General features: G+C 44.8%; 1 protein-coding gene across 1 annotated transcript in view; it reads right to left on the bottom strand.

Moving 5' to 3' along the window:
- Positions 1 to 14,909, bottom strand: part of gucy1a2 (guanylate cyclase 1, soluble, alpha 2) — a gene marked incomplete at both ends in the record, with an annotated part of 112,009 nt that overhangs the window by 71,115 nt on the left and 25,985 nt on the right. Inside the window, 2 exons of the mRNA XM_080731160.1 lie at positions 616 to 1,146; positions 3,049 to 3,419. Coding sequence (XP_080587286.1) covers positions 616 to 1,146; positions 3,049 to 3,419 — 902 coding nt within the window. The remainder of the gene's footprint in view (positions 1 to 615; positions 1,147 to 3,048; positions 3,420 to 14,909) is intronic.

Here is a 14,909-nt window from a genome sequence, read left to right as displayed (position 1 = left end):
CAGGTGTTTTGAGCCGTTGATTAGGCAGCGGTCTGTTATGGAGCGGAGCTGCTATAATTCAGAGCTTATTTCAGAGCTTGACCAATCAGAATCAAGCATTCATTCGATTCCCGCCGGGGGACGCTGTGGGTGCTGGGGGCGTGTTTCTCCCTCCGTGTCATCAGCGCACACATCCTAGGTGGGGTTGGCGATAGGGCCTTTCTATGTGGAGTTTGCATGTTCTCCCTGTGTCTCCTAGGGTTGATACCCTCACAAAAACATGCAGTAATCCTGGTCTCAATAATGCCTCCCCCTGGCCAGCCGGGGCGCCTGATGGAGGGGAAAGGAACTGGTTGGAATAACGTGTTCCTTCCACGCGCTACGTCCATCCCGGGGACATCCCCCCCTGTCAGGTGATAAGAAACAACTTGGACTACTCATGCACTGAAGGAAGCATGAGGTCAGTCCGTTGTCTCCCCAGGCGCAGCAGAGGGAGAGCAGAGCCCAGGATTACATAGGCAATTGGCACTGGGTGAAAATGGGTTGCAAAATCGTGGGATAAAAATTATAGAAGTAAAAAAAATGAATCAAGCATTCAACCAAGCCGGGTAATAAATAGATATAGCTGACCCTTACCTTCTCCTTGGGGCCCTGCGGCGTGGCCTCGGGCCTGGTGCGGATGGTGAACGGCGAGGCGAGCCTCAGCAGGATGGCCCGGAAGGAGGGCTCGACGCGGGGCGAGACGATCTCGAAGCCGTCCCGGAAGTCCAGCGCGCGGCAGTACGGCGGCTCCAGGCGCGCCTGCTTGCGCAGGCCCTCGCCCACCTGCAGCACCTCCATGCGGGGCCCCAGCACCACGTGGAAGGGGAAGGCCCGGCAGAAGGTGGCCAGGCCCACGCGCAGGTCCGTGGGGTCCGCCGAGTGCGCCGGGGGCGGCCGCACGTGGGCGGGCGGAGGCGGGGGCGGCGAGGTCTCCCGGACGAGGAAGGAGGCGCAGACGAGGGGGGCCGAGGAGGAGGTGCACGGCGAGGAGGCGGGGCACGGGGAAGGAGGAGGAGTCATGGGGGCAGAGGAGGAGGAGGAGGAGTGTTCTTCTTCTCCCGTCGGGTGTTCTCCCTCGCTGGGCGGCGGGGGCGACGCGGCGGGCGGGACTTCCTCCACCTCCACCTGGGCAGTGGGGGAAAAAGTACTTTTTTACATGACCACTTAAACACTAGCATCCATATTGTGGGGAAAGCTTTTGCGGAAAATAGACTTTGACAAGCTCACAACGCGGCGCGTCGCGTTGTGAGCTTGTCGAACTTCTATTTTCCCATGAAAGCTTTCCCCTCAATAACAAAAATACAAAATGACACTAGTCTAGAGCCCTGAGGGTCTCCGCTCAACCATATGGGGTTTAAATGGTTAATTAAAAGTATCAACACTGCAATATACAGTAGAAATACTCTGTTACAAGTAAAAGTCTGTAATTCACAATGTACTTACGAACAAAGGGATTGGCATCAAAATGTACTTAAAGTACTAAAAGTAAAAGTACTCATTAATGCAGAATGTCCCATTTCAAGTTTTCAAATGTACAAACATCATTTGAAAATAGCAGATCTACAAGCTCACAGGCGCATTGTGAGCTTGTAGATCGGCTATTTTCAAAATGGCCAACATTGACATATGGCTTAAGTGGTTCATTATTTTAGGGGGTCCCCAGTAGATGAACTTAATGTGCAACATTGTTTTCTCACTCAACAGTATGCAAACCTACATAAAGTGTAAGTGTATAGAGGGTATCTGCACATTTCTAAAATGACAAATTAAACATTGGCCAAATTGTCAAACATTAGAAGCAGACATTGTGAAAATAGCCGATCTACATGCTCACAACGCCTCGCGTTAATAGAACCGTGTTATACAAAATGTAAAGCCTCAACTCTTAGTGCTCTTCAGGGTGGGGGGGTCCCCAGTTCAAATATGGTTATTGCGGTCGGTCTGTTGCGAGGCGTTGTGAGCATGTAGATTGGCTATCTTCACAATAGAACCGTGTGGTACAAAATGTAATGCCTCAAGTCTTAGTGCTCGTCAGGGTGGGGGGTCCCCAGTTAAAATATGATTATTTTGGGGGTCGCAACTAGCCTGGTTCAGACCCTGAATCTCTAGCCACAACCTTTAAAATTTTGTTTTGGTGATTCAGGGAGTCTGGTGTTGCTCTCACTGAAGAGGTTTTCCTCGTTTGGAAATCCGTACGGCGAATCAGCGTAGTGAATCAGTGTCTTGGGTGGGGTTTTCCCAGAACTCATGTGCAATTCGCCGCCGCTGAACTGGACCGCACACATCGCGTTGCGGTAAAATGCGGTAAAATGCCATCGTATCGATCTCGCTATGAAACATCAGTAGCAGACATGTTATGTTGTGTTTGATTACTAATTCGTTGTGCTCCTATTCCTGCTGTTTCTTTGGTTAGCAAGTAGCACTAGCAAGCAACAGGCTAGCCACTAGCCAGCCACACGTTATTTGGAATTGCACATGAGTTCTGGGCAAACCCCGCCCATGGAAGCTTTTGATTGGCTGAACTGGCGCTAGGGAGCGCTCCTTTTTGTCCGCTTGGACCGCACGGAGGTGCGAGGTGAATAGAATGCGTTTATCGTGGGCTTAACGATTGCATTCACCACGGCTTCGTAACGCGAGCACTCGCGCCTGCGGCGCTCGGGCGCGAAGAGCAGGACCAAGGTCCGCTGGCCTTCGCGCCGCTTGCAATGTCGTGGACAATAATCAAACGGCTCCGCCCAGAACTCATGTGCAATTCCAAATTAAGCGCCAGCCACACATAACAACACTACGTCATCTGCTTTGCTACTGTTGTGTTGGTCAGACGGTGAACCAATCGCAGAAAACTGCCTCTTTGGCAACGCCCATCCCAGAAACAGCTCTGGAGGGAAGCACTTTCAGACTGAATAATGGAGTGACACAAAATGTCAAATCAGGCTGAGTGTCAGGCTAGGTCGCAGCCTGAAAAGGTTGAGAACCCCTGCTCTGGAGTGAATGAACAATCTTTTTTACTTTACAACCACTGCTCACCTGGGAGTGGAAGATGCGGCGGGCGACGGCCCGGATCAGCCCGGGCATGACCAGCGCCACCACGGGGGCGGGGTTGAAGCAGTTGAGCAGCAGCACCCGTGGCGCCGCCGACTGTGTCTCCTCCCCCCGCCTCTCCTCTCCCCCGGCCCCCCACCGGCCCTCCTCGCGGGGGTCCTCACACTGGAAGGAGGGGCTCTCGGCGGAGACGCGGCGGCCCGTGGACGTGCGGATGTGCTCCAGGATGGCATCGAAGCCGTTGAAGAAGTCGCGGAGGTTGGCGCCCACGGCGCGCAGCACGCGCTCGTTCTCCTCGAAGCAGAGGCCGAAGAACTCCTCACCGAAGCGCCCGCGCAGCTCGCCGAACGGCACTCCTGTTGAGGAGACAGTTACAGTTAAGGGCTTTGCACACTGACGCGTTTTTTCGCCTGGAAAAAACTGACAATTTCATTTTTTTTTAAAGAAAACTTTGATTCTCTATGACCTCATGCACACCGGCTCCGAATTTGCCATGTGTTAGGTGGCTGCGGCAGTGCGTTTTTTCCCGATCGAACCCAGTTCGATTTGTGCGTCTTGTCGCATGCGGTAAAAACTCATTGACTCCTTTCATGACTCCTTTTCGGATCCGCATTGTGGATTCCGCACAGCCTTGCACACCAAATCCAATGCGTTTTAATCATGCAGTTTTAGGCATTTAGCAGACACTCTTAATCCAGAGTGACTTACAATAAGCAGATAATACATCAATACAATAGGCAAGGTAATACGTCAATACAACAACATCAGTACATTAAATGCATAGCAATATCAATCTAGAAAAAAATATATAATAACGTAGTTAGACCAGCACCTAATCAATAAAAAAATTATATAAAACCAAACCAAAAAAAATTATCTACTTTTCATGTCTGGTCATTTAGGGTAAGCAAGTGCACGTGCTACAGGTGGAGTCTGAAGAGAGTTTTCAGACCATGGCGGAAGCTCCCTGGGAGTGAGTCTGCTGTTCTAAGTGCGACAGGGAGGCGAATTGTCTACGACTAGTGGATTTTTGTCCTGTGGATTTGTGCCCCGGGGTAGACGCCACAAACACACACACACACACACACACACACACACACACACACACACACACACACACACACACACACTCGAGTCATTTATTCTATGTCCACAACAAAAAAATAAAGGACATAAACGGTATTAGTGCAGTCATGTGTGACAGTCAGAGTATCCATATTTGTCGCTGTCAGTCCCTGATTCACATTTTAGCGTTTTTTTTTGTTGTTTTTTTTGCATAAATTAAAGCCCTTCTTCATCGTACAAGAGTGTCACACAAAAGTAGTGAAAATAGATGTTTTACAAGCTCACAACGCGTTGTGTTGAGATGCGACGTGTTGTGAGCTTGTCAATCTGGCTAGCCATCGTCAAAGAAAAGGGAAAAACAGCGCCCTCTACACAATGTTCTTGAGAGATTATGAGCTTCTAGGCTATTTCAATTTTTTTTTTTTTTCTTTTTTTCTTTTTTGTTTGATTGGTCTCTGCACTCGCTCGCTCGCTCACTCACTCACTCACTCGCTCACACATGCAGGCACGTGCACACAGAGACATCAAAGGGGGCTTGAGCACCTAGCTGCCCTTTTATCCATGTCTGTAAAAAGTGCCCTCTCCAGACCATGAATGCAGTTTTCACTATGGTGAAAGAAATGCAAATGCCCCTCTTTCCATGCCATACCTGAAGGCAGCATTCAAGATAATTGCCTTGTCCAAACTCTCCTGAACTTGAATGCAGCATCTTATGTTGAAAGAACTGCCCTCACTGTGTAGAAATTCATGTACGCCACATCTCCAGTATTGCCTTTTTTATGTCTAGTTCAGTGTGGTATCAAGTACTTAAAATAGCCGACCTCCAAGCTCGCTGCGACGCGTTGTGAGCTTGGAGGTCAGCTATTGTCAATACTTTCACCAAAAGGCCCTTTTAGAAATGTCAGTCCCTGCCTCTCTAACATTCTCTGCACGTCCCAGCACATGTGCATGTTGTACAACAGAGTATACATTAGGCGTTCTGCTTGGCAGAGACACAGCAGTGCACTGTGGGTACAGGTTACATGACAGTGAATAAGTGCTCCTCCTGTTAGAAAACATTTCTGACCTGCTAGGGGACTGCAGTGTTGGCAGATTCTGTGTGAGAAATAAGCAAACACGTCTAGGAAAACTGGCCCAAAAGAAGTGACTCTTATAGGTGCCATGTCATAGTTCCGACTAGGGATGTCCCGATACCACTTTTTTGCTGACCAAGTACAAGTACGAGTACTTAATTTGAGTACTTGCCGATACCGAATACCGATACTGTAAGTTAGGTTTCTGTACAAGTGCTTAAATAGAGTGTGGCGCTCCAAAATAAAATGCTTTAAATAATTATGTTCTCATGCCTAGAGTGAGAGAAGGTGAAAACACTGTTCATTAGTTGAACTAACACACACAAAACTGTGTCTTAGGACTTATATGTTGTTACCAACATATTTATGAAACAAAATGGCAATATCGGTCGAGTACGAGTACAGCAAAATAGGCCGGTATCGGGGTGAGTACCGATACTGTGAGTACCGATACCACATCCCATTGTTCCGACCTCCCATTGTTCCGACCTCCCATTGTTCCGACCTCCCATTATTTCCCGACCCGACCACCTAAATAAACCTAACCTTAACCCTAACCCTAACCTCAGTAAAATTTACACTGTTGAATGCTAACCTGGTGAAATGCTAACCTGCCGACACTGGTGAATGCTAACCTGGTGAAATGCTAACCTGCCAAGACTGGTGAATGCTAACCTGTTGAAATGCTAGCCTGCCGACACTGGTGAATGCTAACCTGGTGAAATGCTATAGCCTGCCAACACTGGTGGGCTGCAGTACCACCTTTGGCCTGAACTGCGCCACCCCCCCCCCCCCCCCCCCCCAAAAAAAAAAAGAATCTTTTTGAAAAAAAAAAAATGTTTTGGTTTTGAGAATGCCTTCTCAAAACCAGAGAAAGACACAACGGTCAGAAATGGGACTTTGTGAGGATAGAAGGTGCTAGTGGGACCCCAAAAAAAGGTTTTAAAATAGGAAAAGTGAAATTTCATGGTGTATCACCTTTAAAAAAAAATCTTGAAATAAATTGTGGAAGATTTCTTTGTGTTGTTATATAGAACATTCTAAAAACACAAATCTGGTACGAGGCTCACAGGCACATTTTCAGATGGGGGTTAGGGACAAATGCATATTATTTTGGGGGTCCATGACATGAAAATGTTTGAGAACCACTGGTTTAAATAATTTTAAACCAGTGTGCTTTAAGTGCAACTACACCAGGGGTCCTCAACAGAGGGTCTGGGACCCCCAGGGGGTCCTCAGTGTTACTACAGGGTGGGGTGGGGGGGGGGGGGGGGGGGGCACCAAATCTTTGTGTAATAGGATCATGTTTTTTACATTAATCATTTGAACCCTAGCATCCCTATTCTGAGTGGAACATTAGCCAAAAAGCTTATAAACGCCAGGCGCTGTGAGGCGTTGTAAGCTTGTAGATCGGCTATTTTTGGCAAAGAGGTTTGTAGAGGAAAAAGAAGAGCAGTATTTGACGGTTCAAGTGGTTAAATGTCTGAAAATACACATTACTGTACTCCAACATGACGACAGTGCTGTCAAACAAGTCTAACTGTCAAAGAAATCAATGATTTTCTTTTTATCTGCAACACATTTTTATACAATATGTATTGAGTGTCCCTGCTTCATCTCTCTCTCAGCTAAAGGGGTCCTTGGCCTGAACCCGCAACTACCAATATTTACAAGCGACTATACAGAAAAAACACAAGTAGGCTACACATATTTACAAGCGGCTCTACAGAAAAACCGTAACTACCAATATTTACAAGAGACTCTACAGAAGAAGCAGCTCAAAGTGGCTTATAATAAGCGGACCTGGCAACGCTCGTGGAGTCTGGTATGTCCACCTGCAGACTAGGACAGAGCCCCGCAGCTCCGACCATCTGTGTTTGTTTGGGTTTCATTTGGAACTGACTTCTGGGAATTGCAGTTCGTTCTCCTTCAACCATAGAGGAGAGAGAAAACAAAGCAGCATCAACACCCATTGGTTTCTCTACAGCAGGGGTTCCCAAACTTTTTTGTCTCAGGGCACCCCATGAATATTTTTTTTTTATCCGAGGCACCCCTACATTATAATTTTCACTCCCAGCACCTTATATTTATAGCATATCGTTGTTGTCGGGTGGAAATTTTGTATGTCCCAAACCGTTAAAATGTACTAAACTAGTGAAAACAGCAGATCTACAAGCACACAATGCCCCATTGCGAGGCTTTGCTGCTTACACAACCTTTGCTGCTTGTCACTCCCGATCTCCCTCTTTCATCCTTATTGTGAAAAAAAAAGCATCCTTATTGTGGGGAAGGCTTTCGAAGAAAATAGCAGATCGACACGCTCACAATGTGTCGCACTGTGGATGATAGACTCTGTAGCCTTGTAGAGTGAAGGTGACAGTGCACTTATCTATAGCTGCACTTTTAAACCCTGTATGGGAGACAGGGGGATCTGCTGCAGACAAACAAACGGACGTGCACGCGCACACGCACACACGCGCACACGCACACACACACACACACACACACACACAGCAAAGGAGTGCGCGAGTGGTTGACCATCCATCTGTCATTAGTTTTAATTAATTAATGAGCGTTCATGATGTGACCAACGGCGATAAACCGCAGCCACCAGATTGATTTCCTGGTGCGTCACGTTCACCTCAGATAACCAAGGAATGCAGCCTCGGCAGGCCACGGTCATTCATTAGTCTACACATTCACACGTTCATTCATTAGTCTACACATTCACACGTTCATTCATTAGTCTACACATTCACACAGTCATTCATTAGTGTACACATTCACACGGTCATTCATTAGTCTACACATTCACACGTTCATTCATTAGTCTACACATTCACACGTTCATTCATTAGTCTACACATTCACACGTTCATTCATTAGTCTACACATTCACACGTTCATTCATTAGTCTACACATTCACACGTTCATTCATTAGTCTACACATTCACACGGTCATTCATTAGTCTACACATTCACACGTTCATTCATTAGTCTACACATTCACACAGTCATTCATTAGTCTACACATTCACACGTTCATTCATTAGTCTACACATTCACACGGTCATTCATTAGTCTACACATTCACACAGTCATTCATTAGTCTACACATTCACACGGTCATTCATTAGTCTACACATTCACACGGTCATTCATTAGTCTACACATTCACACGGTCATTCATTAGTCTACACATTCACACGGTCATTCATTAGTCTACACATTCACACGGTCATTCATTAGTCTACACATTCACACAGTCATTCATTAGTCTACACATTCACACGGTCATTCATTAGTCTACACATTCACACGGTCATTCATTAGTCTACACATTCACACGGTCATTCATTAGTCTACACATTCACACGTTCATTCATTAGTCTACACATTCACACGGTCATTCATTAGTCTACACATTCACACGTTCATTCATTAGTCTACACATTCACACGGTCATTCATTAGTCTACACATTCACACGGTCATTCATTAGTCTACACATTCACACGGTCATTCATTAGTCTACACATTCACACGTTCATTCATTAGTCTACACATTCACACGGTCATTCATTAGTCTACACATTCACACGGTCATTCATTAGTCTACACATTCACACGTTCATTCATTAGTCTACACATTCACACGGTCATTCATTAGTCTACACATTCACACGGTCATTCATTAGTCTACACATTCACACGGTCATTCATTAGTCTACACATTCACACGGTCATTCATTAGTCTACACATTCACACGGTCATTCATTAGTCTACACATTCACACGGTCATTCATTAGTCTACACATTCACACGTTCATTCATTAGTCTACACATTCACATGGTCATTCATTAGTCTACACATTCACACGGTCATTCATTAGTCTACACATTCACACGTTCATTCATTAGTCTACACATTCACATGGTCATTCATTAGTCTACACATTCACACGGTCATTCATTAGTCTACACATTCACACGTTCATTCATTAGTCTACACATTCACACGGTCATTAGTCTACACATTCACACGGTCATTCATTAGACTACACATTCACACAGTCATTCATTAGTCTACACATTCACATGGTCATTCATTAGTCTACACATTCACACTGTCATTCATTAGTCTACACATTCACATGGTCATTCATTAGTCTACACATTCACACTGTCATTCATTAGTCTACACATTCACACGGTCATTCATTAGTCTACACATTCACACGGTCATTCATTAGTCTACACATTCACACGGTCATTCATTAGTCTACACATTCACACAGTCATTCATTAGTCTACACATTCACATGGTCATTCATTAGTCTACACATTCACACGCGTGTGGCCGTGACCCCGGTGTCAACGCCAATCCATAGTAAATGCTTACCGACTTGTGCTTTTTGCAAGTCGATTCGACTTACCGTAATTGCTGGACTATAAGCCACACCTGAATATAAGCCGCACCAGCTAAATTTAGAACAAAAAACAAATGTTTACATATATAAGCCGCACCCGACTATAAGCCGCAGGTGTCCTTCCTGCTTCCTGCTAGAGTGCCCCTGGTGGCCGTTAGCTGTAAAAATCTATATATAAATCCTTGTTAAAGACCACTGTAGAACTAACTAACTGGCCGTTAGCTGTAAAAATCTATATATAAGCCTCACCTTTGTATAAGCCGCAGGGTTCAAAACATGGGACAAAAGCCGCGGCTTATAGTCCGGCAATTACGGGTAAAAAGTTGAGTTGAAGTCAACTTTATCGTTTGATGACGTCATCACATCACACTCGACCCCCCAATTATTTTGAGGGGTCCCCAGATGATTAACTTAATGTGCAACATCGTTTTCTCACTCAACAAACCAACATAAAGTTGAAGTATATAGAGGGTATCTTCACATTTCTAAAGTGCCAATTTAAGGACTTTTTAATACCTCTAAAATGACAAATTAAACGTTGTCCAATTTGTCAAATATATAGAGGCAGAAATTGTGAAAATAGCCGATCTACATGCTCACAACGCCTCGCATTTCGAGGCGTTGTGAGCATGTAGATCGGCTATTTTCAGGAGAGATTTTGTGTAGCATGACATACTACCAGCCCTCATACAGAGCCCTGGGGTACTCCGTACTCTACTACGTACTGTATAGGTCCTCATACAGAGCCCTGGGGTACTCCGTACTCTACTACGTACTGTATAGGTCCTCATACAGAGCCCTGGGGTACTCCGTACTCTACTACGTACTGTATAGGTCCTCGTACAGAGCCCTGGGGTACTCCATACTCTACTACGTACTGTTTAGGTCCTCATACAGAGCCCTGGGGTACTCCGTACTCTACTACGTACTGTATAGGTCCTCGTACAGAGCCCTGGGGTACTCCGTACTCTACTACGTACTGTATAGGTCCTCGTACAGAGCCCTGGGGTACTCCGTACTCTACTACGTACTGTATAGGTCCTCGTACAGAGCCCTGGGGTACTCCGTACTCTACTACGTACTGTATAGGTCCTCGTACAGAGCCCTGGGGTACTCCGTACTCTATTACGTACTGTATAGGTCCTCGTACAGAGCCCTGGGGTACTCCGTACTCTACTACGTACTGTATAGGTCCTCATACAGAGCCCTGGGGTACTCCGTACTCTACTACGTACTGTATAGGTCCTCGTACAGAGCCCTGGGGTACTCCGTACTCTACTACGTACTGTTTATGAGTAGTTAAATTAACAATCAGGATTCTGCCGGCCGGGGCAGGAGGCTGAGGAATGACTCACCACGTGTGCGTGTGCGTGTGTGTGTGTGTGTGTGTGTGTGTGTGTGTGTGTGTGTGTGTGTGTGTGCGCGTGGGTGCGTGTGAGTGTTTACTCAAGCTGAGACATGATAACTCCCCACTTCATTAGAGGTCTCTATGATTTATTATATGAGACCCGGGGAATAACTCACTGTGTGTGTGTGTGTGTGTGTGTGTGTGTGTGTGTGTGTGTGTGCTTGCGCACACATAGTAGAAATAACACTCATAGTGTAAGCATAATCATTCTTCAACCAAAACATGAGCGCGGCCAGAAACAAAAGGCATATCGCTATTAATCATCAACGTACACTTGCATGCGCGCGCCCACACACACACACACACACACACACACACACACACGCACACACACACGCACACGCACACGCACACGCACGCAGTGTGTACACATGATACATAGAAACGTATACACGCACGCATCCAAACAGAACTGTTACTATTCAGGATTAAAATTCAAAGACAGCAAAAGTAGCAGATCTACATGCTCGAAACGCATCGCTTCGCGCCACATGTCAAGCTTGTATATCTGCTCTTTTTGTGTGACACTGTAGAGTAGGGCATACATGTTTGAAATATGTTCAAATATGGAGAAAAGAGATTTCTGCCCGACAACAGAGCTATACAGTATACCCTTACACACGCACGCACGCACGCACACACGCACACACACACACACACACGCACGCACGCACGCACACACGCACACACACACACACACACGCACACACACGGCGAGATCCCGCGACATCGCCGTTGCATTATGCTTTTTATCCAGCGCTCATATGAAGCCGCATCAGATCATGAAATGTTCCATGAAATGTGTCCATGTAATTTTGCTAGGTGGCGGTGACGCACGGATAGACGATTCTACTTCCTTGTTTACCATTCACCATGGTAACGTGGCTGCGAGCCGGAATGCGAGCCGTGACATCACACGTTGTCAACTGTTGTCAACTTTTCCACCCAAAAGTACGGTCTCACTTCGTTACGTTTTCAACCCCCGAAAATGCAGTTGTCGTCTGAACGGAAGGCATAAGCTATATCTGACTTTTCATTTTTTGCAACGTTGCAAAGTTTGAGTGAGAACGCAGTGTTAAACATACGACTAGATACCGCACATGACCCTTGGATTATCCTGTGAGAGTTGTGTTGAGGTTTTATACACAGTTTTTTTGTTTCCTTTTTTGTTTTTTAATCCTGGTCCCCCCTTTTAAATGAATGACAACAATTAACAGTTTTACTGCCAGATGTTGTTATTTATTTATTGGGTTTTGTGCCAGCAAAAGCACCTTACCTTTGCGATGTTATAGACAAAGATGTATTCATTTTTTTTTATCATTATTATTTTCTTTTCTCCTTAAATAGGTGTACTTTGGCTATACTAGCAGTAGAGGGCAGCCTCATGCAAGAATTAATGTGAAATGTCCGCGGTAGGCTGCCGTCCGTCAAGGCCGCTCAATCACTACAGAGCAATAGACCCAGAGAAAATAACAAAAAGTGTTTTGTTACTCCATTGATGCTAACGTCCAGTGGGTTTTTGAGAGCACTTTTACGGGAGCTGTCTCTACGGTACACACCCGCGCGACCCCTCATCAGTTTACAGACATCAAACCAAGGTACAAAAGAACGAGCCAAAGAACGTACTATTGGCATCGCGCCGCCGTGAAAAATGGGGCGAACGGGAACGTCCGGAGCAGTTTAAGAGTTAATTAACTTTCAATTTATCAAAATTAGTTGCATTGTTCGCTCTCCATGGAGGAATGCGACGAAATTACCCGTGAATTTGAGACCTCATCACGAGGTGAGTAATTGATAGAAAAACATTGTTCTATTTTTGCTCTATTATCAGAAAAAAAAAATGTATGGCTTTTGTTGTATTTCTGGGCTACTACTACAACCTGCCATTTCAGGGTTGTTTTCCCGAGGTTGAAAGGGAGACAGACCTTATGCAGTAGACATTTATCTGTGATTGAATCTCCCAGTGAAACCATCAGTATTTCATTCTTTATCGATCCTCTATAGCAGCGGCAGAGCACTTGATCAAGAGGCCACTTAGCTGCAGACTGAGCACTGATTACCTCTGTAGTTTGATTAATCAAACGAGCGTTACGATTGACATTGCTCGCCCGGCAGGAGTCCAATACCACACGCACGCACACCACGTTAAAGATAGTTGTAGAGAATGAAATGGAATGTTTTCAGCACTTTAACCCATGGAGACAAGGAACGCATTATTTTATGCTTTAACTATTAAAACAAAGAAGATATACAACTCACAGCGCAGCGGTGCTGCGCTGCGAGCTTGTAGATCTGCTATGTTTTTACCCGATTCTATAAGTGTCTTCTAAATCCTTCTAAGGTTTTTTGAAAAACCCATGTTTCTATGTCAGTCGTGCTCAAACCTTTTCATGTAAAGGACCCCCAAAATGATATGTATTTGGCCACGGACACCCATCTCAAAATAGTTCCAGGGACCCCCCCAGAAGCAAAATTAGAGTTACAAATGTTAGCTTTAAAAATACATATATTCAAAGATTTGCACACATTTTCACAACTTTTCAAAAATAGCTTGCAGCGCGGCACTCGGTGAGCTTGTATATCTGCTATTTTTCAATAGCAGAGAAATATAAAAGAATATAAGAATTCTAGGCCTAAATGGGATAAGACAATAGGACAGTGATCATTTCATCCCTAGTGTCATCCCCAAATGAGCTCATCTGACAGAGACACCTGTATCCAGAATCAGATTAGTTTGAATCATGACTCTACATGCCAACTTATGCTCCTATTTTTCCTATTTTTCCTATTGGTAAACGTATAGGAAATGAAATTATCTGAAGTGCAAAGTAAAGAAATTGTCAAAGTCTATGATATTGGCAGCGCAACACACCACAAACCACAAAAATGTCAATTATGCGCCTCAAGGGAGACATTGAGATTATAATCAATGTAACAAGAGTAGTCCAATGCAAAACACACACAGGCACGCGCACGCACGCACACACACACACACACACACACACACACACACACGCGCACACACACACACACACACACACACAGGGCTGTCACGATTATGACATTTTACATGACGATTAATTTTCTCAAATAATTAACGATTTAATTGTGTTTTTGTCCTTGACAATTACATTTCTGTTTGGCTTGTAGGCTTTGAAGTTGCACATGGCAGATATGACACATAACCTTAAATATACAATGAAATTACTGACATATTTGACAACTTTATACTTAAAAAAGAACATTGATAGTGGATATAGCCGATCGACAAGCTCACAACGCGTCGCGATGCGACGCGTTGTGAGGTTGTAGATCTGCTATTTCCACTATTTTTGACTTTCTTAAAAATATATGAACATTTTTCAACATAGAAACGATTATGACGATTATGAAAAATAATCATGATTATGTCAAATAAACACGATTAGACGATTATGTAATATTTGTGACAGCCCTACACACACACACACACACACACACACACACACACACACACACACACACACACACACACACACACACACAGACAGGGCTGTCACGATTATGACATTTTACATGACGATTAATTTTCTCTCAAATAATTAACGATTTAATTGTGTTTTTGTCCTTGACAATTACATTTCTGTTTGGCTTGTAGGCTTTGAAGTTGCACATGGCAGATATGACACATAACCTTAAATATACAATGAAATTACAGACATATTTGACAACTTTATACTTCAAAAAGAACATTGATAGTGGAAATAGCCGATCGACAAGCTTACAACGCGGCGCGATGCGACGCGTTGTGAGCTTGTAGATCTGCTATTTCCACCATTTTTGACTTTCTTAAAAATATATGAAAATTTTTCAACATGGAAACGATTATG

The sequence above is a fragment of the Nannobrachium achirus genome (assembly GCF_963921795.1).
Source record: "Nannobrachium achirus genome assembly, chromosome: 8".
NCBI classification, from domain to species: domain Eukaryota; kingdom Metazoa; phylum Chordata; class Actinopteri; order Myctophiformes; family Myctophidae; genus Nannobrachium; species Nannobrachium achirus.
This window is presented reverse-complemented; position numbering and strand designations above follow the sequence as displayed.